The sequence below is a fragment of the Pseudopipra pipra genome, chromosome 2, assembly GCF_036250125.1.
Source record: "Pseudopipra pipra isolate bDixPip1 chromosome 2, bDixPip1.hap1, whole genome shotgun sequence".
Classification (NCBI taxonomy): Eukaryota; Metazoa; Chordata; class Aves; order Passeriformes; family Pipridae; genus Pseudopipra; species Pseudopipra pipra.
The window spans coordinates 102233958-102260366 of record NC_087550.1 but is presented as its reverse complement, the minus strand read 5'-3'; the positions used below and the strand labels follow the sequence as shown (position 1 = coordinate 102260366).

The 26409-nt window shown below is 42.5% G+C and overlaps 1 protein-coding gene across 1 annotated transcript; it reads right to left on the bottom strand.

Moving 5' to 3' along the window:
• Positions 1-2597: 2597 nt before the first annotated feature.
• On the bottom strand, positions 2598-25572 carry GRPR (gastrin releasing peptide receptor). Its single transcript, XM_064646678.1, has 3 exons — positions 24558-25572; positions 6601-6952; positions 2598-3697 (listed from the first exon to the last, which is right to left on the bottom strand). Exons 1-3 carry the CDS (start codon positions 24974-24976, stop codon positions 3305-3307), a joined length of 1164 nt encoding a protein of 387 aa, XP_064502748.1. The 5' UTR covers positions 24977-25572; the 3' UTR covers positions 2598-3304.
• Positions 25573-26409: the final 837 nt, after the last annotated feature.

Genomic DNA, 26409 nt, shown 5'->3' with positions numbered 1-26409 from the left:
ACAGCCAGGGACTCTCCCCACCAAGGACTGCAAAGCTTTCCAGGACCTGGCAGTACCTGAGGGCACAGTGCTGCAGTCACCTGCCAGGCTTATATCCTGGGCACAGGTTTCCTTGGGTTATATCTCGGGCACAGGTTTTATCTTGGGCACTTTGAAAATTTATAAATTAAATGCCACAGACAACACTCCGAGTTGAAAGAATCAGCACTGCAGCTGTGCCAGCAAACACTGCGAGAGCTCAAGATAAGGGATCAGACTGCTGCAGCAAAGTACATCGTGTTTTTGAAATCAAGGTAATGAGACAAGGAGTGAGAAACAACAACAACAAAATTGCATCTGCAAATATTTCAATTACATGCTGGGATATTTCAGAAAACTTTCTTGAATCTGCCCTCCCTGACCCCAATTGCTGCATTGTATTTTTTTCATTATTTTAATATCAGGGTGAGATAGAAACAATTCCAACCTCAGTTTTGCTCTTCCAGTAGTATTAGAAAAAGAATGCAAGTTTGAGAAATACATTTCAGAATACTTTTTGCAAGGAACCTTTTTCAATGGATTTTTTTTTTCCGAGAACCACCTAATTGTCTTAAAAATATAAAACAGAGGGGCAAGGATCTGAGTAAAATGAAGAATGTTAATGAAAACTGACATTTTGTTTGAAAAAAACCCTTGATCTAATTTGCTAAATATTAAAAGAAGTTGGAGGTATCTTAGATTCTGATGAAATGATTGCATGGAACCCCCCCTAAATGTATGCCTATCAGCCTCAAAAAGAAAGTCAAAAGGAATGATAGAATAACAGAATCATTAAGGTTGGAAAGACCTCTAAGATCATTAAGTCCAACCAGCAGTGCCAAGTGCATCACTAAATAATAGTGAGTAAATTAACCAACAGCGAGGCTGTGACACATGCGGACACTTGCAGCTGCATTTCTGGAAAGCACTTTCCAGATCAAAGCCATAACCATCTTTCCTGTCCTTGGAGGAGTCACAAGCTCTGTTAGGAAGAAAAGGGTAAACTCAATAGCACTTGTTTAAATGTAGGGTGCTGTATCTTCATAACTCTCCTGTGTTCAAAACAGTATCTTTCTTGGGGAGGCAGGGTCGGTGTTCAGCTTAGCCCTAAGGGAGTTATAACAATGCTCTTTTCCCCATATTTATGATTTTCTCATTTTTATGATTCATGATTTATGATTTATGATTATAGCCCCTTCTCTCAGAAAAAAAAAAATCAGAAACTTTTGAAGTCTCTTGTTGAGCAACAATAATCTCTTGTTTGTTATCGAACAGAGGACACATTGTGTAGCACAGTTGGTGTGGCTGTTGTTGAAGTATTTAACTCCTGCTTGCATTTGATGAAATTCTTACAAGTCTGAAGAAAATATTTAGTAAAAATACGTGAGGTCAAATGAATTTTGCTCATTTTGAAATGTCATAAACAGCTCAAAGCCTGACCAAACTCTCTGAAATGGTCACAGACTGGGCTTCTGATACTATATGTGGCTTCTTATTAAAGATTAGGGAAAGCACTGAAAATTTTAGTACATGAGGACCTCAGATAGCTCAATAAATTGAAATTAACACCACAGTGACACAGTCAGCTGAGCAAGGGACTTGACTCGTCTGTAAAATAACCCTATCACATTCGTTTTTAGGCTGGGGACACTTACAACTGCAACAGGGGGTGACACAGGTGGTAGTGCCCAGGGGTGGTGGGGAATATGGCAGTATTGCCCTTAGCAGCACATCAGCACAGTGGTGTGGCCACATCCTGAGCTCACTTACCTGCGTGTGCAACCTCACCCAGAGGGCAAAAGGGAAAATCAGCTGAAGTTTTCAGAGCTCTGCCTTTGGCAACATAGCCCTTGTGAGTCCTTGGAGACAGCAGCTCCCACCAGCATCTCAAAGCAGCTGCAGATGCAAGGCTGAATGCTTTTACACTGCACACATGATTTTTTGTACATACAGAGCAAACCCAACGCAAAGTTTTACTGGCTTTCATTTATCCTTTGCTGTGGTAATGAAAAGGCTCATCGTCAAAGAGGATGAGGGCCATTAAAAACTCAATATTCTGCTACAGCGATTGGTTTATGGCCTCATTTGACAGCAGTTTTCTTTATCAGGTGTGCAGCTTCATTGTCTGTCCTATGGCCCACATGCTTCAAGAGTTTGTTACCTGCAGGACACTGTGCTCCTGTTTCCAGAATAGATGGTACCTGGCACAGGAACTGTTCTGGGGTGAACATTACAGAAGACCTGATTCTCCAACCTGTTAGCCAGTTTTGGCACTCTGTCTCCACAGAATTTTGTGAAGATAGAAGGAAAAAAATATGGGTTGGAGATCAGACCTTGCATTGCTGATAGCTTTTACTGAAAGAGTGTTTTACATAGCACTGCTACATGAAAAATAGCTGTACTTGATTTTCTGTTATTGCCCACCGTTAAACAAACCCAACTAAAGTTTTGTGGTACCCCTTAGGTGATGAAACACTCACTATCTCACACCTTGAAGACAGAAATAGCAAAACAGTAATGCTTGGAAATCACCCTGTTGTCTCCTCCACAACATGGTAACAGCTCACACATTTGAAAACTTTAAACATATTCCAACTCACATTTATTCATGTTACTGCTTTCACACTGATGTGGTGCAAGATACTATTAATTTCAGATGGGGCCACTGACATGCCCCAGTAAACTGTTGATACGTTTTATACCATGAATTAATACTGTACTCAGAACATTAATAAATACTTGAAAAGTCTGTAAATGACCTGCAGTGAACTCCTTTGTAAAAGTATTTACCTTATTTAAATGGATTTATTTCTATGCCAAAATATATTTTACCATGAACTGATGAATGAAAGTGTTCTGACAAATTGTGTGCACCTGATATGGTCTTTGTCACTGCTGTAAATCTGCATGAGTTTGGGATTGAGCAGAAAGTGATGAAGATTCTGCAGAGCCAAACAATATTTGATCTTAAGGTGCTCATTCTGCTCTCAGTAGAAGCAGCAGGTCTTGAAGCAACTTCTTGCAGCACTTCCCAGGGAGCTCGCATGGGCTCGTGCTCAATGATCTGATGCTCTGATGATGCCTCAGTCCAGGGTGAAATGTTGGATACTTCAATCTCAGTCCAAGATGAAATGTTAGATGTCTCAAGCTTCTCTGAGTTCTCTGAGCACATCAGACCTCCTTGCATCCATGTGTGCCTTCGTGTGTGTGCTACTCACTGCCCCCCCTGGAACAAAGTCAAGCTACTGTGCTAAGTACATGATATGGTGGTGCCTGACTGTGCCCTTTAGACATAGCCCTCGTGGCAAAGATGGTTGCCATTGATAAGGCTGAAGGTGGCCAGGGAATGGTTGGTACTCTTGAGGGAGGTCATTCGTGTGGTGCTCCTGGCCATGCTCTGGGACCGGATTAGGAGGCGAGCTCTGCAGCAGGGCAGTTGGTTGTTGAACTGTTTCCGAAAGCTCTTGCTGAGCAGGTAGAGAGCAAATGGGTTGACACAAGAGTTAGTGAAGGCCAGGATCCGGGCACAGATGCTGGCAATGAAATGCAGCACGGAGGTGTCCACCTCGGAGTAGTGGTAGGACCGGTACAAGTAGACGATGTGAGTGGGAAGCCAGCAGAAGGCAAAGAGGCACACAAAGACCAGTACGGTCTTGGCCAGACGCTTACGGGATTCAATCTGGAAGAAGAAAGAGAGATGCAGATTAGCTGCTATTCCTAGCTCAGACCAGTAGCTGACAATTTTTACCAGCACTGCAGGTTTGAGGCTAGCCCATGGCAGGTGGGATGTCCAGAGCAGGGAAATCTGGACTGCAGGTGAACAGAGTCAAGAACTCTCCTCAACTCCCTTCCCTCAAAACCAAATAATTCTGAAAATTTATTACATAAGAAGTAGTCTTTCCTGTTTAGAGAAAAAATTCCATTGACTTGTCAGTTTGCAAAATCCCAGATCAGGCAACAAAAGTGTGGACATTTGCATTAGTTATCCACATATAATATATACAATCATATGCAATTTTAATATATTACTTTATTAGTAGTATTATTATTATAATTAATTATCGGGTAGGAGTCTGGGATTTTTCACAGAGCCCAGATGCAGGACATTCTGCCATGGGGCCATGTGGTATATGTACACAAAAGTGCTGTCAACAGCTTACAGCCCTTTGAGATCAAGTGCAGCACTCAGAGTCTGAAGGAGATGGAGAAACAGAGAAAGGATATTCTGTACTTGGGGAAACACCGAGGCAGTGGCAAGGTGGATCCTTCAGCTGAAAGCACTGGAGCCACCAGGAGAAGACAGATACAGGTGGTGAACAGATGAATGAACACCTCTGAGCACAATTTGAACTTCGTCAGGGAAAGGTGCTTTTACAAAGCCAGCTAACACGCAGTACAACCTTCATGCACACAGGACACACTTTTGTTTTACTTACTTCTACATGCTTGGAGTCAACCCAAAGGTATTGCTCAACCGAGGGGAGCTGAGGTAAACCATACCTTGTCTTTTGTCCACAAGTGCTGCACACTAGGCCAAAGAAGGGCAATGAGGCTGGTGAAGGGTCTGGAGCACAGAGAAGTGGTTGGGGGAGCTGGGGTTTTTAGCCTGGAGAAGAGGAGGCTCGGGGAGACCTCATCACTCTCTACAACTACCTGAAAGGAGATTGTAGCCAGGGGGGGTCAGTCTCTTTTCCCAGGCAATCAGCAATAGGACAAGAGGGCATGGTCTTAAGCTGTGCCAGGGGAAGTTCAGGTTGGACATTAAGGAAGAAGTTCTACACAGAAAGAATGACTGGGCATTGGAATGGGCAGCCCAGGGAGGTGGTGGAATCCCTGGAGGTGTTTAAGGAAAGACTGGATTTGGCACTGAGTGCCATGGTCTAGTTGACAAGGTGGTGGGAGGTCATAGGTTGGACTAGATGATCTCAGAGGTCTTTTCCAACCTAGTTGATTCTGTGATCTCTCTTCCTAATGAACACAAAAGCCATGATGGAGGTTGCCCAAAAGGAGAGGACAGACAGAGCTGCTCAGAAATGTACTGCTCTCTGGGAGAGGTTGCACAGCCAGAGTTTGCAGGATTGGAAAGTATAACACTGCTGACTTTTTAGGGCTTAGTAATGTCCTCCTCTCTGGCAATCCCTGCAACTCTTTACAGGTACTCCTAGGGAATTTGTTGCATCCCACTCCCTGTATTTAAGTAGGACCTGGATGACCTGAAACTGCCGTATAGCCCCAGCCGCACTGCCCTTGCTCCTGCCCTAGTGCAGCTGCAGCGCCTGGCCAGACTCCGGGGACACTTTGCTATCCTACCTCCCCTTCCAAGCTGCACAGGTAAATCAGAAACTGAGCATCTTACACAGGCTGATCTTTCCTTAGGGCAGCTGCAAGCAGGAAGCAGGCACGAGAGACTTGACAAGCCAATTTTGACTTTATTTGGTGCCCTTTTAATGGCACTGACCGAAAATCAGCCATTGAGCTTAGGGAGGATTGACATGTACCAGGTGATAATGTCCCCAGAGAACGGGCTGAAAATTAAATCCTTTGAGAAAGGGCTCTCCTTGGCCAAACCATATATTCTTTTTAAATGTATGCTTAATTTGATATAGGGCTATTGAGGCCACATCTGCACTATAAAGAAAGGAAGCAGTGCAATAAAGAAATCGATACCAGTTATCTCAGATGGAGACCTATAGCTCTTGAATGCACTGCAGGACAGGAATGATGGACTGAGGGTGCTAGACTGCAGCCTGGCCTTTTGCTTTCTTTAGAGCTCTCTCCCCAAAACCAAAGGGTGAAAGGGCTGCTTTTACTGCTCAATTATTGTCACTAATCAAAACAGCCATCCGATCAGCAGAGAAATGGCCTGCAGGGGAGAAAGATTTACGCACATTCAGAAGGGGAATAGGACAAGCATTTCAGAGATTGCACCTTATTTGACGGGCAAAAAAACCAAGTCTTTCCAGGCCCACTGCTTCACCATAGCACCTGAAAGCTATGTGACATGATTGTGTTGGGTCAGCCTAAGGTGGAGGTGTCAGCTGGGTGCAATTGTGTGGACAATTGTTCAGCTGAAGAACAGCTTGTGTCAGTTTAGCTGAGGTTGAAGCACACCTCAGTTGAAAGGAAGAGGTGAGACAAATAAGATAAATATGTCAAGGTCAATAAGCTGTTTAGAAACAGGCAAGGCTTTATCCAAGGTCCTCTCTCTGACAAAACAACTTTCAGAGGTTTTGATTTTCTCCCATGTCACCCCTCTGATTCAATCTCTAAACACTGTATCCAGCTCTGCCTCTTTCCCTGCATACCAGTCAACACCTTTCCAGGCTTTGGCATGGGTCTCCTGCTATGCTTGCCATGGTAACCACTCTGCCAAAGTCTCTGAACTTAGAAATAGGAGGTGATGCTTTAACTGTTTAGCCCTATGTCATGGCTTCTTTCAACCATTTTAATTCTTTTACCCCAAGTAATCTATTAAAATTAGCACAACAAATGCAGTCTGTTCCAGTATAAATTTCTCTGTATTCCATCTTTCCTCCCAGATTCAAAGAGAATGTGGATTTTTGAAGAAAGTCAAATCTCTACCTGTTTCCTCACATGCACATTTCCTTCCACGGGGATGTTGTAAGCACTCCGGATCAAATTCTTAGCAATAAAATAATAATATACTGAAATTACAGTTAGGGGAATGATATAAAATATGAGAAATGATGCCATTGAATGAATTTTGGGATGCAGCCCATCTGAATGAGGGTAAGGAGCACAGCTGATGAAGGTTTTATTAGTCCCTTTGTCATGGAAAGGGTGCAGATCTGAAAACACTGCTTCAGGGATGGCAAGCAACATGGATACAATCCAGATTATAGCAGCTCTCACACAGATCTTCATCAGTGCATGGGATGCTTGGATCTCCATTGGTCTTACTATAGCTTTATACCTAAAAAAACAAAATAAAAGGAAATAGTTTATTGACCTCAACTTTCAGGCATTGTATTGCTGCTTTTCCCTTTCATTCAGAAATAAAAACACAAATGAAAGCCTCCTTTACTGAAGACTGATTTCTTTTCTGACGTTTTAAATTTCAATACTTTCAATAGATTTCTCATTTTAAACCAGAGCCACCTGTCATGGGTCCATTCAGTTTCACGTGTATTGATTATGAGTTCATTTAATTTGCAATCGACCCAACAAAGCACAGCGCTGCCTGACATTAACATGTAAATTAATATTAATGACATTAATATGTGTCCAAATAGCATTAAGACAGGAAGTGCAATCATAGACTTCTCTTCAAAAGCGTACAGCAGCTTTCACAGAATAGTATTGAAGGAAACTGGGTTGAGATTCTGCCACACGTTTCAAGCTGTGAGTGTGCTGGCCTCCTGCAAGCCACAGCTTATTTTTAGCCAAGCTACAAAGAGCATATTGCGTGTTTTAATTGCTATTTGGTGGTGCAGCTGGCAAGAGTTGTCCCTAACTCAATGCACTCAGATTAAGTAGCCAGAACTACTAACTGAGTTTCTTGCAGAAAAAAAAATTATTGCTTGCTATGCTAGATATGTAGAAGACATTTCTGATTTGAAATTTTGTCTTTCATTATTTCAGCCTTTCAGAAAATTGTACTTTAGAATCCAAGAAAATCATAGAATCAAACTTATTTGAAGTTGATGTGTGTAATGAGAAGAATGGAAAACATCAGAGCTTCATATACGCCGGAGCCCTGCTCTGACAGGAGTTCATGCTCCAAGTAAACCACAACTCACATATGCATTTAAGAAACATGGTAGGAAAAAAAAAAAGATAATTAGGAAGGAATATCTACAGGTTTCCTAAATTAGTATTTAGGGTCATCATCATCATACCAGTTACAAACTGTAGGATATTTCTGCCAGGATCTACCTCACACTGCCTGAGGTGCATTTGGTACCCCCTTGGTCAGCCAAAACCCATGCTCTGGGGACACTTCATGATTCCCTGCTTACTACAGTTTGCATTATCTAAGGCTAAACATTTGAAGGAGGAGTTTATCAGTCCCACACTGTTTTAGCTGGGTAATTGCTTCATTTGCAGGATAAGCATGAATTCAGCGTCTGATTATATGCAATATCCTGCTCAGCCCACCTACTCTTTCCCTCTATGTAGGTATGATTGTGTCTACATATCTCTGAGTATATTTTATATACATAAACATATTTATATCGATAGATGCATGTATATACATGTAAACATAATTACATACATATTTCCATTTATTTATACTTATTTTTATAAAGACTGTATCTGGACATTTTGTCATTTGCAGATGTTCCTTCATACAGATGTCTTGTGTAGATGATTTTTTCTTTCATGTACTACAGACACTTTGCTCAACAGTTTGCTGTTTAACCACTTATTCTCCAAGCTCTACAGCTCCCCTTTAATCCAGCTATGCAGCTGCAGTGGCCAGACACAGTATTTTTAAGGCTTGCTTAACACCTCTTTAACTTGCACTCTAAAACTGGGGATTAAGTGGCGTCATACTACAAAGCACAACCTTCCAGCACCAGATCATAATCTCAGGTCAAGAAAATCATGGAACAAATATGATGCTACAGCTATTGCAGTAATAGAACAGAAGGTAGATTAACTAAAACAGTGTTGGTGAAATAGCTTGATTTACAGTCTAACTGACCAGATATAGATTATTGACAGAAACACTAGCTAACTGAAAATATTCACTAAACCTTAAGGAAGAGAAATGCAGAAGGAAATTAATAATATACCAAAGTATTAAATTTAGTTAATGCAAAGGTTTTTCTGCAGATGCTTATTGTATGAGTATCAACATAGCATGTTAGCATGATTATTTCCGGGATTTTCTTATAAAATATAGCCAGCTGAGACAGTATTTTACAGCATTAATTTCCAGGAACATGAATAAGTTAAAGAATACAGAGAAAGAGAAACTCTGTTTAACTTTTATTAACACTACCAGAGTAGGGGGAGCCAGAAAATGAATCCGTTTCAAGTTATTAGTATATTTTAATTAGAGATGGCATTTACAAACAATGTAATTTTGAGAGAACATAATTAGAAATGGCTAGGAATGCTGGCACTGATTACTAGTGTGCTGGTTTAAAGGTAAACTGGCAGGGGAAAATGAACCCAACTCAAAAGAGTCAGAATAACAATTTAATAAAAATAATACAATAAATACAATTATACAGACAAGCAACTGGTTTTAACCCACAAAACCCAAATGCATAACCCAGCACCCTGGGGCATGAACAGTGGTATTCTTTGGGCCCACTGAGTCCAAAGTAAAAGGAGAGGGAAAACCCGTTGGTGAGAGTGCTGTTGCAGTCTGGTCAAGGGTGGTGATTGCAGTCCGGTCGAGAGTGGTGGTTGCAGTTTGGTGGAGAGTGGTGGTCTCAGTCTAGTTCTAGGCCTTCTCTCGATCCCACGAGTGGTACCAGAAGTCTCCAGACCCCAAGATTATATATCCTCAGGTTCAGGCAGGAATGCCCAGTACCTCCCTCAGGGCAGGGAGTTCCACAATGGGGATGAGGACAGGAGCATCCTCCTATCTCACAGGCCTCTTAACACCCAGTTTATAGCCTGAGAGGTCAGGTGTGCTCTGGGCAGCTGCTGTAATGGTCTATTGATAACAATTTCTGGGAAATTGCATGGAAGACTATAGAATACACAGTTTTGGGTTACACCCACAGTGATGAGCTGGTCCCAGATGTTCTAACTAGGACAACCAGATGTTTAGTTTATTTTTAACGTCTCCTACAGCTGATTAAGGAGAAGATCTGACAGAGGTTTTGCTTCAGTGTACACTTAAAGCATGAGGGTGAAAGAACAGAAAGATAAAACAGAAGAAACAAAGCTAGAAAATAGGTCTTGAAGATGTACATTCTCAGGTGCAGAAACACAGGGAGATATTATCTTCATAGCCTGACAATGAAATCAAATTATTCTGCTGACTATCTACATGACTTCTTTGATGGTGGCTTAACTTATTCAGAAATCTTCAGTAATCTCCATTAGTCTCTGAGTATTAAAGCTTGATTGATCAGTATTGATCTGGTGGGAGTCTCCATTTCCAGTCACCTTGCTGATGCATCAATGGGTCCCTCCTCAGCTCGTGTCTCAGCTACAATTCACCCTCCCCTGCCAGCTTAGGTTCTGGACAGCAGCTACTGTCTGCAGTAAGGGCACAGAGGGTGGGGGCTACACATGAGGAATTGGACCCCTCGGCTGGTGCTTGGGCTAAGACACCACTAGGAGGTTTTCCTCTGGTCAGTGTTCAGGGGGTGAAAAAGCTGCAGCTCCTGGTTGGTTTCTGAGTGGGGCTCAGAAATGCCTTCATTCCTTTACTTTCCTGCACCACCTTCCTGGCAGGGTCAACCTCAAGTTTTATAATTTATTTGACATTTCTTAAGAACTTCATCAAGGTAGACTGGATTTGAGCAGCAGCTCATTCTGCTTTTCAGCACATATATTTCCAGTCTGTATGTCAAATAAAAATTCAAGCTCTCCACAGCTTTGTCCTCTGCAATTTCTTTTTCAATGAGTTAGCCTGAGGCACATAGCACATAACTTTACCACATTTAACATCCAGCATGTGAATATTTCTATCCACTTTGAAGGGGACATTGATGAATATGCCTATACACCTCAGTGGAGCCACGGACCTACATGGCCAGTCAAGCAAGCTTTCGTGCAAAGGTCTTATCACAGCATTATTTTTAACCCATATAGTAACATTGGCTCAGGCAGTACGTGTCACATGTTCAACTTGTCTGCAGTAAATCTGGACATGGCCCTGGATTTATCACCTCACATTCAGCCTCTCATTATCGTTTAATATATTTATTTTTTTTCAGCTGAACTCCTTTCTGTATCCGCTTTTAAAGAAATTTTTGAAAAAGATTATAAACCAGAGGTAGGATTCATAAAAATATGCCTTCTGAAGATTCAGCTGAATAAAAAGAGATAGTCAAGAATTCATGCCAACTCCAATCTCTCTCCAGTTGTCAAACAGCCCAGATGAAAATGACGGGTTGATGATCTGATCAGAAATATGAAAGAGATGCTGACCTTTACTACTGCCCAGTCTTTGAATTTCTCTGTTCCCCCTGTGCTTGTGAAGCAGCAACCTGCTGCATGCACTGCAGCTGCCTTTGGGCCAGGATGGATGCCAATCATCTCCATGCCTCTCAGTCTTGTTCAAAGGAGCCCACAAAAAGAAATTACACGTGGGGCACTCTTAAGTGCACTTAACATAACTGCAGTTCCTGAGGCACCATGATGCACCCTGCAGGGAAATCCTCTCCTACACCAGCCACAGTCACCGCTCTGGTGCTGTCCCAGGTCAATCTCCAGGCCTCCAAGAGGAAGCTGGTGAGAGGGTTGCTTCAACCCAGAATGCCTGATCACTTCCTAAACTAATCCTCAAAATTCACTGTGAATTGGTAAGATCTCACAGAGCATGTGCATGTCCACTGAATCCTTGGAAATGTCTTATATACATCTCTTAGGATCTCTATCGTACTTATTGAGTAATTGTTTCTCAGAACTGAAACTACTGAAATGACCATAAACCACTAAAATGTGGCACACCAAAGGTCTTTCTGTGGTAAATACTTTTTACACTGAGGTTAATATGACAGGCAAATAGAAAACTATGTCATTATCCTTGTGTTAATAATAATATAACTAATGATATCATCACCTAATGTACTCTAAAACTTGGACTATGCAAACATCTGTTAATACCGTGTACTTAGCCCCAAAGCTGCAGCTTCAAATATAAGCACAGAAGTAGCTTTACCATGGAAAAGACAGTTCCAGGTATACTCTCCAAAGACACAGATCAAAATAAGGCCCCAAACAGATGTAAAAATTTCCTAGGAGCAGTTTCTCTGCTGGCACAAAATACTTTATCCATCCTTGTGCTCCTCAGCTGAGCCAAGAAAATACATATCAGCTGAAGCATAAACAGATTCTGCCTGCAAAGCCATTATGCCTATATGTTTCTAAGCATATGGACATGCAGGGCTGAAATTTTACTCTCTAGGGAAGAAAGGACCTTATCTGTAACACTGCAGCCTCAGTTCTTCCCTCATGGCTTTTTCCTGTCACCTTCATCCACTTATTTATGCCTGCTACAACAGCCACAAAAATTAAATTAAAATAACTAAAGCATGGGAGGAAAATCAGATGTTTCCCTTGGATTTAAATTAACTTCGCTCCATATGTCTAAATGTCTGGGGTTTGTGTTTTTAGGGAAGTAACTTTATGCTGTGTGGAGAAGCTGCTTCTATAGGCAGCCTCATCTTGCTTTCCTCTTTTATGACGGCAGTGGGAAAGGAACATTCCTCCCTCATGGCAGAGAAGGTGGCTGGTCACAGAGGTCAGTGGCTGTCAGAGATATTCCTGGTGACCGAATATGACAGCACAGCTTGTATAGTGCTATGTGCCTGCCATTACCTCCCTTTCATTGATTGAATCTGACTTAAAAGGAGGCACTAAGTTGCTTTCATAACTCTTGCTTCTTTACTTTCTTCAGCAGTGGGAGTGTAGCAGAGAAAACAGCTAAAAGAGACTCTGCCACAGAGTACTGCTCTTTTCTATCACAGTCCTTCCAAGCATGTCCATCTTCTTGCAGCTTAACCTCATGCTTGCAAGAAATATAAGAAGAGAAAAAAAAAGCCTCCCCCATCCTTTCTACAGAGGAAAAGGACCCTGCCCCTCCCAAATGAATTTGCAGGAGTGACAAATAAAGTTTCACTCCTTAAGTGACAAAGAAAGTTTCTTCCAAATAGTATCATCTGCTACTATGTCCTACACTGTTTACATAAAAAGATCCTGGGCCCTGGTCCTGAATTTGTATAATGATTTAAAAAAACCAAGTGTGTTAAGAACTGTTCAAACAGAATTTCAGAAGCCTTGCCTGTCCTTGCTTCATTACTTGTCCCACTGTTTAGACTGCATCAGGCTGGCAGAAAGATGTGCCATACTGCCACTTTCTGCTTTATCTCCAAAGTGAGAAATCCACTTGTAAAGTTTTGAATCTGTTTAAACTGAGTTCTATTTTGAGAAGTTGGGCTAATGTGAATCTCAAATTTAAATAAAAAAGCAGGGATTAGTTGGAATGGACTGATGTCCTAAAAAAACCAGCCATGTAAATTGCTGAGAAGTGAAAATGCTGAGTTCTTCCCAGCTCTAGAAAACGAGCTCCTGAAATTGCCACAACTTCCTGCGGTAATGATGAAAGAACTGCCTCTCAGTCAGCACATCCCCACACTTCTTCTGTTCCCACTTGTAACCAAAACTGGGAGAAAAGCTGTGCAATTTACAGTCCCTCTAATCCTCAGTCATCTGTTCCCATTTGTAAGCTTAATGCGCCGTACATTGATCTGGTCCTGGCCCGACAATAGACTGAACAAAAATCCTCTCATTAAGATTTTCTAATTATGTTCTACTAGTATCACATTATTGTTTTGCCCACATAATATGAAGGACTGGCTCAATCACCATGCAAAAAAGCCTAAGGCAACAAAGTTGATGCTACGGAAAAACTACATAAATGAAGCACATGGAGCCCTGTTGAGTGTGAAACTCCACTTGGAAAGCAAGTCTTATTAAATATCTGAAGAAATTTATGACAAATGAGATGCCACAAACTTTCTTTATTGTTTCCACCATGAATGTTATGAATATTTATAGCTCTGAAGACAATTCAATAAATCCACAAAATTGCTAGACTGTCTAACCCATCAACACACTCCGACAATCTATTCTGGGTCTATCTGCTTTCTGCACACTTAGTTATCATTATTATGCATGATTCTTGAGTGAACATCTGTTATTAAAATCTTCAGTAAATTGCATATGGGCACAAAGACATCTCTAATGGGCAAGTCTTAGATACATTGGCAGGTACTGCCTACTTTCTCTTTTTATTAATGTAACATTTAAATGAAAAGAAAAAGGAGGCATTGACGGAAGTGGCATAGTTCTCACTTTCTGAAGCATGTGTTCAAAATTCAGTCTGTATACCTGCATACTGCTACATTATCCTGGAATCTGGACAAATGGGAATTTCAGTCCAGGAATAACTAAATTCAGAATTGAGGCAGAGTGTTTTAGAGACCATTGAACTGCACTACATTTTGGGGAAGGAGAATTTAAACAGTAATCATCTCATAATGAATGTGCTATTCTCAATCATGACCATCCAGAGCATAAAATATTTCATAAATTAACTATATATATGAAAAACAATGGTAGTAAAGGTTACTAGAGGAAATAGTGTGAGTCCCACAGATGATGCTTTTCTCATCAGAAAGACCCCCACTGCACCCAGGGTATTTATTACCAGTAGATGATCTTCATCTGATTCCAAGTCAAAGATTTCAATGGGGCCAGCTTTGCAGCTTGTTGCAGTCCTTGCAAACAAATGTGAGACCTGATGTCAGAAGGAGGGCTGGGACCCATTCATTTATAAACATCCTTTAACTTGAAAAACAGCGAGCTCCCCCCCACAGCCAATGTCCCAGCTCCCCAGCACCAACTCAGCAGGGTACATGTTTCTACGTGCTCAAAACACTCAGCCAGAGGGATATGTATGTTCACGCCACCTGGCACCACAAACACGTGCTGGTGGAGCAGCTTGCTGGTGCTGGGGTTGGTAACATGTTGTGTATCTGGAGTGGAGCTGGGAGAACTGGTGCTGGCACCCGGGTCACCAGGCACGCAGAGGAGTAGGCCCCACTGATGCTTTCCATCCAAGGCTTTGCTGTCTCAGTCCAAGTCTCCAGGCATGTCAACAAGCTGGGATCAGAGGGTCTGCATGCCTGAGGACTGAACTCTTACCAGGACAATGAAAACAGGTGCCTCAGACATGGACTGCTCATTTTACTAGATAATCTGCTGTATTTCTCCTGAAAGCACCACCTTTGGTACACAAATACAACATCACTGACTAACCTAAACAGGTGGCATAATGGCTGAACATCCCACAGAGCCAGTTGCAGACATTCATTAGAGTTTCTAAAAATGGCAGTTTCTCAACCCCAAAGGTTCTGCCTGTGATGTACAATAAATCAATACTGCTCCTTGTTCTCACAAAGAAGAATACACCATTGACCTAAAAACTAGCACTTCCATAAGCTATAGCAGCTGTGGTGTGCTTATCTTAATTTTGTGGAAAGAGAATATATATATATATATAAACCAAGACCAGGTTGGATGAGGCTTTGAGCAACCTGGTCTAGTGGAAGGTGTCCCTGCCCACACCAGAGGGCTTGGAAGTAGATAATCTTTAAGGTCCCTTTCAACCCAAACCTCATTATGATTCTGTGAACTTTAGAGAAGGGGATTTCTTGAAGTTAAAAGGAGCTGTCAAATCAGCTGACTGAGAATACAAACATAAAAGCGACAACACTAACTATACACTAGTAGCTGACCCCCAGCCTGCTCCCTGGTGTCTCCCACCTTGCCATGAAAAAACTCTACAGGGCAAAAAGCTGCCCTGAATAAGAGAAATTGAGGAGTCATTCTAAAACCTCACAGAAGTAATTAAAAAAATCAATATGCAACAGATGGGGGGAAAAGCAAAAGTAAATGACAGCAAATATTGGAGTTTTAAAATGTTGGTGACTGATAAGAGAAGCTGGAGGAGCCAACAAATTATCAAAGGTCACATTCAGACGAATGTGCATTTTAAAATACATCAGGAACAAAAAAAAATAATCAGTAAGTCAGGCATACACATAAATGGTGAATATATGAACAAGGATGAGATAAAGTGATGAGCAATGATCAGATATTTGTCTTTAAGATCAAATGTGTGGGAGATTTATGTGATTCTATACTATGTGTGTAGTACTACAGCCATAGCAGAAAACTTGTCAGATGTAATAAGGAAGATGTGAGCCGACATCTGCTAACACAAACCAGTTTCACACCAGCAGGCCTGAATAATTTACCCCTAGGAGTACTAAAGGAACTGCCTGAGGAACAACTGGTGTTAATTTTTTTACAAATCTCGAAAAAGTGGTGATTTCCCCAGAAATGGAGAACTGGCTTCAAAGCTGTGAAGTTCAGAAAAGTGGGAAGGTGTGACCAAGACAACTGCAAGTACTTGGGTTGCCCAAGGCCTGTCGTAGGTAGAATAATAGAGAGGTTAATCCTACTAACATGATAATTAACATAAGGCTGTCTTGTTTAAGGCACAGCAGATTTCAGGGGGTTTTTATCTCTTGTCACAATGTGATAGGTGATGTAAATAGGCTGTGGGCCATGCTGGTGTACAAGGGAGGTACAGCTTGCCATGGGCATGTTGGCATGAGTGACCATGCATGTAGATATGCACATGTGTGTGCCTGGGTACCTGTGGTCCTCCCTCTCCTATCCATGCAATCCTTGCCCCACTCCCACAGGGCAAGGGTTAAAATTCAGAGTCCTGGACCAGGGGGGGAGTGTGGAGGGGTGAAGCTGTTCCAGGGTAGGACCCCGAGCCCCACAACCTCCCTAGCAGCACATCAAACATGCTGGCAAGAAGGCAGCAGTGTGTGGGGCCATTTCTAGCCTGGGTCCTGTGAAGCTGCTCTAGATGCAGTGTTATTTATTGTGCATATCAGCAGCTGCCTTGAGCAGGCTATAAAGCTTTGCTGGGAAAGTTTGCAGATGACACAGTGGATGACTAGACTAAAATTATTGTAGAGTCACTGGGGTAAATGACCACAGTCTAACTCAGCCAGGTGTAAAATAGTATAAATAGGACCCAAGTGAGCAGGTGATGCAAAAAAATTAGAGCCCTTTCAAGGAAAGAGGAAACCAAGAGAAAGCATTAGTGCGTCTCTCCTGCACATGACAGAATGAGATATCCTGTGGGATTCCCATCATTCCAGTGTAATCCAATATACAGTCAAGCCAGTTATGTGATGTTTAAGTCCTTTCTGTGGCTTCAGGAACGTAAGTGTCATAAGAGATCATCACCACTACATGAACTTTCAGCAGCATGTTGGGGCTGAACAATCTAGTGCTATCCTTGACTGCTCTTATCATGGAGCCATAGAACAGCTTGGTAAGGAGGGGATCTTTAAAGGGCCAAATAGCCCAACACCCCTGCAATGAGCAGGGACATCTTCAACGAAATCAGGTCACTCAAAGCCCCACCCAATCTGGCCTTGAACACTTCCAGGGATGAGGCATTCACCCGTTCCCTGAGCAACCTGTTCCAGTGCCTCACCACCCTCATCATAAAAAAATTTCTTTCTTATGTCCAACCTAAACCTACCGTCTTTCAGTTTAAAACCATTGCCCCTTGTCCTGTCATTACAGGTCTTGGTAAAAAGTCCCTCTCTGTTTTTCTTATAAACCCCTTAGTGTACTGAAAAACTGCAATAAGGTCTCCCCAGAACCTTCTCTTCTCCAAACTGAACAACCCTAACTCTCTCAACCTTTCAGCTATGCTGTGAATTGGACTATTATGCAGTGGTTAAAGGTCAAACAAATTTCGATTTGAAATATGGCGTAAGTACTAAGCAGAGAGGATAACAGTGACACACACACAAGAGAGGGGCAGGGTGGTATGTGAGTCTGAATATTTAGAACGTAACCCAGTGTCATTAAAAGATCTGTTATAATCCAAATCCTATCAGATACTCAGTAGCCTCTGTGCACAGGTGTGGGCAAGAAATACTGCTGAACTCCGCAGTAGCTCCTAGTCTGGCGCCCGCATCTCTGGTTCTCCCAGGGCATTTGACTGTCCACATCTAAATCTCACGCTTCAGGGCTGTCTGAAGGTGTGAAGAAACGTTTCTTTCTCTCAGGGTGTCATGGTACTGTTTTCTGTCCTGCCTTCCCATAGAGCTGCAGAGACTGACCGTAGCCAGAGGGCAAGTGAGGACAGGATGGGCAAAGCCCTGACAATGGTTCTCCCTTTGATACTCCACAGTCTTCGGCAGTCCAGTTAAACTGATCACTAGCCTGGCATCAGGAGGAGAGTTTTCTGCAAGGGATCTCCAGCTTTCTGCCTTTCTCTACAGCATAGGAGTTGGCTTGCTGCCTTCTGGTGTCTCAGCACTGCAAGAGGCCCAAGTCCTTTTTTTCTGCCCCAGGGCACAGGCTGGTCTTCTGGATATTGGAAGGCCTTGCTCTGCCGGAGGCCCTACACAGTGGACAATGTGTGGGGGACTGAAGAGCCTGCTACAGGCAGGAGCTCAGGTAGGAGCTTGTGGCCCAAGGTGTCCCAGATGGTATGGGCTAAGGTGGGCACCAGGGTGTCAAACTGCTGAGAAAAAAGTGAGGGGACTCCATAGGGCTAGCAGAGAAGTCTCTTTCAAAAATAAAGAAAAACAGGGACTGTCTGTGAGCAAAGCAGTTACTGGATGTTTCATTGCATATACAGGACAGGTTGTGCCTGCTTCTCCTTTTTCAGCTCAACCGCCTTCTACTCTTCTCAGACAGACTGTTGTCCACATCTGAACATCAGGTAAGTAACACACGAACTGATGGGACCACTGTAAGCTCACCTCCCTGCAGCAACGCTGACGTCTCAACCCACTGCTGGGACATGCAGCTGGCAAATTCTCCGTGGCCAGTTGCTCTCCTTATTAACAGTGTGTACAGCACTTCGTACCATGAGACCATGACAACTGATTGGGGGTTTTAGGTTTTACTGAAATGTAAACAATAGGTAATCTAACTTTTCTTCCTTTTGATTGCTTAAATATTGACAGTCTCCAGCACATTAGCACTGACTCTAACCTCGGATTTGCGCACTAGTCCCACTGCTATAAATGGAAGCTCTAATCTTCCTGGTTATAGAAGTGCATCTATTGTGTTTTGGCCATCTGCTCTGGTTAATCAAGATATTCAGAAAGTTTGTGCTGTTTGATCTGTTGCTCTTGGTGCAGATGGATTCAGGGGCTGAGGAAAGGGTGCTAAGAGTGTTTGCGTTATATCGACACAGTGGCCAGCAATGAGGATCTAAGACTCTTGTACATCAGCTGAAAGAGATACGGGTATGTCACTCTGCATGTGCCCTGTGAAGAGCAGCAGCAGGGACACTGTGCCAGCAGTGAGCGTTGAGATGGGGCTGCCCAGTGCTTCAGTGTAAGGGAAGGCTTTGGGCTGGGGCCCAAAGTCCCTCCAGTTTTCTTCCCCGGCTTGGAAGGACTGACGTTCCTGGCTGAGATCACATCAGTGGATCCAAAATCTACACGTGGGGTATCATTCTGCTGACTTGCACTGAGTGGATTAGAGGCTGTCTTTGTAGTTCAGAGAGCAGCTTTCTCCGCCACCCCCTCAAACCTTCCTGGGGCTGCACAGTAAATTACAGCACTAGTAAACTGCCAAAATAGTGCCTCAGTGACCTGAAAGAATTTCATGAATGCCATGGCTATACTGCCCAGAATAAATTCATAACCACCACGGACCTGACACTTTACAACTGATCGTATTTTTTTTAAAAAGTGTTACTTTGTAATCCAGTTTGGCTTTCCATAGCTTTTATTTTAGAGTGGCATACTTCCCCTAGTCCTCCTGTGGAGACATAATCCAGTGATTGTAAAATAAAATAAATGAACTGACATGTAGATATTATTCCTCCTCTGGTTTTGCACGTAGTATTAATAGTAAGGGCTGGAGACATCTAAATCACAGAAGACATGAGTCCACTAAACAAAGACTTTTGCATGTTTAAAAGTGTATTTCTAGAAATTCTGGATTTGCTTCTTTCCTTCCACCACTGCTTTTTTGTTTTGGTTTGGTTTGGTTTTTTTTTGTTTGTTTGTTTTGGAGAGGGGGTTGTTTGAGGGTTTTATTTCTTAGATAAACAAACTGTCACATGAGTTCAGAGGAACATCAAAAGTCATGTCTGTGACGCATTCCAAGGGACTCAGCACAGCTGGAAGTGCTACAGTATCCCTGAAACCATCTCTGCACCCAAAGCACTGAGGTCAACATTTCTAAAGCTAACATCCTCATTTCAGGTCTCCCATATGACTGCAATTCCGGCTGTCTGCAGCTGGTCTTACCAAGGTAAGCAACCTAATCTCACACGTAATGTCACTCCATGTGTCTCACTACACTGTCACTCCCACCACGGGACAACAGGCACCTCTGGCTGGCAGGCATTGCTGCAGTTTTCCAGTACTAAAATCCAGATAATCCAAGGTACTTAAAGACGCTGCTTGTAAACTCCAACTACACTTAACACCTACTCTGCTGTGTGCTTGTAAAAACGGCATTACCTCAGGAAGGTTTCACTGCATGAGCACCGAGGCATTTCGATTTTTTACAATGTCAGTGAAACAGTGGGGAACTATGATCAATGCTTGACAGCCTGGGTAATTCAAATGCAAATGAATAAATTCTGTCAGTCATGGGAGAAAGTCAATTAAATAAAGACATCTCCCATGACATAGGCAATTAAGTGGTCTGCTTTTCTGTGCAAAGATTTTCCTCAATTTCTTGTCCCTTGTTGAGCCAGTCTTGGCCTTCCTGCCTAGGCTAGAAGCCCAGGTGTCACAGCTCTCACAAGTGCCTCTGTATACAAGTGCCTCTGTATCCCTTATCCTTGTACTGAGGAGGAGGAGGGCAAGCCGATGGGCGAACTCAAATTTCCTTTTTTCTGGGATGAGCTGAGCAGCAGCTGAAGAAACCCACTGCTTCAACAGTGCAGAGCAGCAGGGCAGACAAATGTCCTTTCCCTGCCAACGTAATTTACAGTCTTTCTAAAACACACAAACAGCATGCACACACATGGAACACTTGCTTCTTTGCTCTTGTATACTCAGCCGTGGCGCCTTATCACTCATGGAAGGTGGCTGTAAGCACACCACATGCCTTAACCTTCTCCTGGCTGCTCTGCAAATTTGACACGCTCCCAGGAAAACAGGTATCACCTGACAGCTCCCACTGCCCCTGCAAAAGCAGTCAGACAGATGCAAGCACTGTGCAGCCAGAGGAGTGGTACCACGGGAAATACATTTCTAATATTGTTAACTCTTTTTTGCCCTTTCTTGCATACTGTCTGAAATAATTTACCTTTTATTTCTGATTGTACACAGAGCCAAACTAAGCACCCTTTGGCTAGGCCCTTCCTGCTTAAACCTGTGCAGGTGTGCTCTTCTGTGTCCATTTGTACACTGAGCACTTGCAGGCTGGGAGGCTCCCACTGCACAAAAGCTGAGATCAGCAGTTTGTCCCTCTATTTCTCCTCAAGAACTTTGCAAGTGAATAGTCAATCCTCTAGAGAACCCCTCGGTCTCGGCAGGTCAAACCACTGAGCAGCTTTTGGTGCTCTGTGCTGGAGGCTGGCACTTAGCAGAGTGCAGTCACTGGCAGATGATAGACTCCTAACACAGGAGAAAGTGGAAATGGAAAGAATAAAAGTATACCTCAGGAAGGTACACTCTTGCATCCATTATATGGGATGTGCAAAAACCTATTAAAACTGGGCCCCTCATTCCCAGAAGATGATCCAAAGCAGCTGAGACGATTTGTACCGTTGTCATAAACATGCAGCATAGAAGTGTTTCACCACTCTCACATGCTCTATCTGCCCATCACACCTACACCCCGCCTTTCATCTTGTGTCTCTGGAAATGACCCTCTTGTATCCCACTCCAACGCTTTTCTTTACGCAGCAGATTTCTGACCCCTGCTATGCCAGGTCTCTCTAGGCATCACAATGATACCTTCAGTGATGCCAGCAGTTGTCCCCACTTACTTTTGTCAGTAGAAGGACACTGGAATCAAGAGGGTTTTATTATAATTTTTTGCAGAAGATGAATTATGGACAAAAGTTCTGTAGTACATTGACAAGTCCCACTTTCTTTGGATACAGTGCCATGTGATGCTATTCACAGCAGATGGTTTAGAAGATTTTTTCCTTTCCCATGGTCTATGGCTTCAATTCATGAGAACAGGGATGTTCACATGCCTCATATGAGTATCTCAGGTAGGGTTCACATCCCTGTGCATTAGCCAGCTCAAATACAGGCATGTAATCTGTGCTAAACAGCAAGGCTTCCTCTATATCCAAGGAGCGAGATAGGTATCTTGATGTAGTGATTTATCCTGTCTCTTTTGGAGGCATCTCTTCCCATGGACTAGGACACCTTGCTGACTATCTTGGAATGGCTTCTCACCTCAGACAGCAAAAGCCAAGTGAGATGAGCTGTGCCTGAGCACTGTTACCTGCTGGACTACTGAGACCTCATGCTACCCGCTCTCACCACCACACCCCTTTCTTCTGCAGGTGACATTTGTGCAATGTCACGTCTGTCCTCAGAAATGGTTGCCTATGAAACCATCTCACATGTCAGGCTCTGCATCTCCCTACGGAGATGGGGCTACAGCAGAGTGTTGGGCTGACAGACCCTCCACAGTCCCAGACAGGCATCACCATGGTGGTCACATTCAACTGACATCTTGGAAGTTTTCCCCTTACATTTTATGGCTATTTTCCAAGTGATTCTGACATGATTAATACTGGGGTCTGCAGTTCACAGTGACAATTTTAAGAAAATAGGCTAATGGGCTGTGAGCTGACAAAATACAGACTATTATTTTCTAACAAAATTATCCCAGCACTGCTGTTAACTTACCAAAACAGAAACTTCAGCAAATCTAACAGATAAAGGACAATTGTGTTTCAATGCACAGCGGTTTAGATTCATAGATCTCACAAAGTTAAAAGTTTCATTATTATCTCCTTCTGCAGTGGATCACAGATACATTAGAAGAGGGTAAAATGATCCCTTGGAAATCAGAATATTGAAAAGTGTGGTAATATTTGATAACCAGTAAAGCATGATGGTTAACAGGTTTCAGATAAAGCTGAAGTTCAGAATTTAAAGTCACCAAAGCCCAAGCTTGGCACAGCTGCTGTTTTCTGTTCTGTTCTTTCACTTCAGGCAAAAAGTGCTATTGATGTGTTACTCAGTAAAAGCATTTGCAACGTTTATCTTATGTGGCACGTGATCAGATAGCAACAATCTCTCTATAACATAATCTTCTTTACAATCCATTTTTCCTTTTCTTACACCCCTTAAAAATGGAAAGATGAATTTCCTGGAGAAATACTTCTTGTTTTCCTAATATTTTCTTCAGAGTAGTCAGGTGGGATCCAGCCACCACATCAAACTCAGGAAAAAGTGTAGGTGGTCCTTTACTAGGGAGTTTGTGCAGTTTTCCTATTTTCCCAACACTTTTCGAGCACATTGCTTTAAGACTTTTATCTACATATAGGTCTGTTTGCCATCTGCTATTGGGACAAGCAGTGCTATTTTTATACGTATCCCAACATGGAGTTGACAAACATATTGACTGTTCTGTTTCTGAAACTCTAAGGAGTCATCTGCTTTCTTTGAGATTGCATACAGTATATTGAAATATGTGCATAAATCACACTGAAATCTGAAAAATATAGTCTGATGTTTTCAAGCAGGTTAGGAAGACAGACACAGAGTAGCATGCAAGGGACTACTCAAAGTAAACCTAGTTTCACTTACTTGTGAACAAGGATGCAGTCCCCAGGTCTTTTTTGAGCAAAACAAAACTGAAACAATTTTTCACTCAGTTATTTGGTGTCACTTTGGCATGGTGACAATGTGCTCCTTAATCTCTTTCTTAAGTACCCAAATTAGAAGTAAAATATCCTGTCTTTTCTGATGTACATAAGAGTTTCCATAAAAGCCAATGCCTGATACTTACAACCTTTCCAGAAAGGTAGGCTCCATTCTTTCAAATAACCTTCAAATGGAAATGCCTTTTCAATTTAAATCTGAATGCTCTGAGATAGTTTTCAAAGCCTCACAGAAATCGAAAATAGGGCTGGCTTATTAGAAGCATATAATTTGTTAAAGTCAAAGTTGTTTTAACATATTCTAAAATAGTATATTTACTGCACATTATTTTTTATCAAACATTATTGGAAGATGAAGTTTCTGAAACAACAGCACAGACCAGTTTTGACTGGAAAAGGGGCAAACAGTTTAATGAAGGGAAATACACCGGCTATCACAAACTAAGATTCCTGGTATCCTCATTTTAATATTTGAAAAATATTTTATGAAATATTGCCTCACCTATAATTAGCCTTAAGGAAGCAAACCGCTAGAAAGAATTGATTTTCACTGCACTTTAAATTGCTGCTCCAATGCCTTCACATTTGATGAAATACGGATCAATTATCTTTTTGGCAAATATGAACATGCTACCTTTTAGCAGAGCTTCATTAACAGCACTTTCTCTCTCTGGTCTTTAGCTTGATCTGCTCGTTTCTATTTGAATTAATGTAGACTATTAGCTAAATTGCACAAACATTTATTTTAGCCTAGAAAAAGTTCCTGTGTTCAGTCTGCATCCTCTTCAAGTTCTGTGCTAACAAACACCAGAAATTACCTGAGGTGGTTCTTTTTCCCTCATTACAATAAAAATAGACTTGTTACCTGAAAATACACATTTGTAGTCGTGCATTTTGTGGAGTTATAATTATGCAGGCTTCTTTTCAAGGTGACAGCAGCCAAGCTTACCTGTCAGCTGAGAGAGCAGTGAGAGTAAAGACTGACACCCCTACAGAGGTGAGCTGTATGAAGGGGATAAGTTTGCATCCAGTTCTGCCGAACAGCCACTCGTCAGCAAGGTACCTGCTGGCATCCACGGGCACACAAGTCACTAGAAGCAGCAGGTCTCCCAGAGCCAAACTGGAGATGAACAAATTAGGGACATTTCTCATTGATTTAACAGTACAGAAGATCTTAATCAAAGTGATATTGCCAATAAGGCCTATCAAAATGATTATCCCATAGATTGTGGGGATGGCATAGAGGAACGCTGGGTAGAACCAGTCGTCGCTGAGGAGGGAGAAGTTTGCACTCTGGTTGACAGAGAAGTTGTAGAGAATGAAGTTATCTGTTTCTAGGTCTAGCAGAAAGCACTCTCCAGATGCCATTGTCCTACTTTCCTCTTCTCGGAAGACAGCTTTCCTCTTTGAAAGTCCTCACATAAATTTCTCGCTTTAATTTTGCTGCTGCTTGCTGGCTTTAAGCAGTCAGAAGAGCTTAGAAGTCATATCACTTTGTGAGACATCTTGATAATAACCAAACTGAAAAGCACCTGCAGCTTGCTCCACAGTCCGGTTTCCATAAGATGAAAGGAGAACATCTTTTAGCGTAGTTTGAACCCCGAAATTTGCTTTTCCCTCCAAGACTTGTCTTGCTGTTGTGTATTCCTCAGCTCTGGAAGGCCAATTATCAAATTCACAGACCAGCAAGTGGCAGGCATTTTCAAAAACAGGGCTTGCTAAACTCCCAGCTTCAGGTCTGCCGAGCAGCTCCGAGTCCGAAACAAGGAGTTACAGAAAGCACGAACTTTCGGGAGTTGCTGCCACGCTGCATTGCCAGCCTCTCTCGCTTTCAGTGCCTGCCCCCGCCAGCTGGATTTAAAGTGAGGGGAAAAGCGAGGCTCGGCTGGCGACTCGGATCCTATAGGCAGGATCTTCTGGACGTCAGTCCTTTCGCTGCTTCCTTCCCACGGTGCGCGCGGGCTGCTCCCGGCGCGGCGGGAGCGCCGGGAAGCGCAGGGAAGCGCCGGGAAGCGCCGGCCGCCTGCTGGATGCTCCCGGCACTGCTGCGCGGGGTGGGGGGGGCAGCACCCCCCTTAACTCTTTAGGTGAAAAAATACACGTCTGTTCACTTACAGCTCCAGAACAAACCCCCAAACAAAAAACCAACCAAACATAAAAATAAAATACCCTCCACTCCCCCCAATTAATGTCACTTTGCAAATAGATCCCAATAGCCATCCCACCTTCTCAAGTAAGAGCACACATATTTTCCTCACACTCGGGTATTCAATTGTTCCAATGAAAAAGATCGATGATATGAAGGCAAATTCACCTTCCCCGGACCTCCAAGCAAAAGAAATTAATAAAACCAATTAAGATAAAATAAACATTTTTGTTAAGGGAGGCAAATGAATATTAGCTGTGTGTGCCTGAAGTTAACCAGGGAAGCCTGAACTCTGCACATTTCTTGCTAATTTTTATGATTTGGAGGTAACAACACCAAGGCATGAAGTTTGCCATTCAACATGATCATTTCTGTATATGAGATACCCACTATACTGGCATCTATAGGTAATACATGTTTAGACAGCAGAGAGAAAGTTGCTTGGCTTATAAGAGCCTGAAATAACTCCTTCTTAGAACTTAATTAAGATATAGCTATTACTGATGTCTTATTGCTTTATAACAGGCTATTTATGAATATATACAAGGACTTTCTGAACAGCAGAGAAATATAGTTAATTTGGAAACCAGCCTGCAGAATTAAATGAAGCTGTAATTTACATTTCCCCTTGCAACTGCTCATTTTTGCAGGCAAA

Excerpts from the sequence above, each read along its gene's own strand:
- GRPR (XM_064646678.1), bottom strand. The coding sequence starts at position 24,976 with ATGGCATCTGGAGAGTGCTTTCTGCTAGACCTAGAAACAGATAACTTC. Across the intron at positions 6,953-24,557 it reads ACTGCTCTCTCAGCTGACAG|GTATAAAGCTATAGTAAGAC; the intron begins GTAAGCTTGGCT and ends TTGTTTTTTTAG. Across the intron at positions 3,698-6,600 it reads ATGTGCATGTGAGGAAACAG|ATTGAATCCCGTAAGCGTCT; the intron begins GTAGAGATTTGA and ends TTCTTCTTCCAG.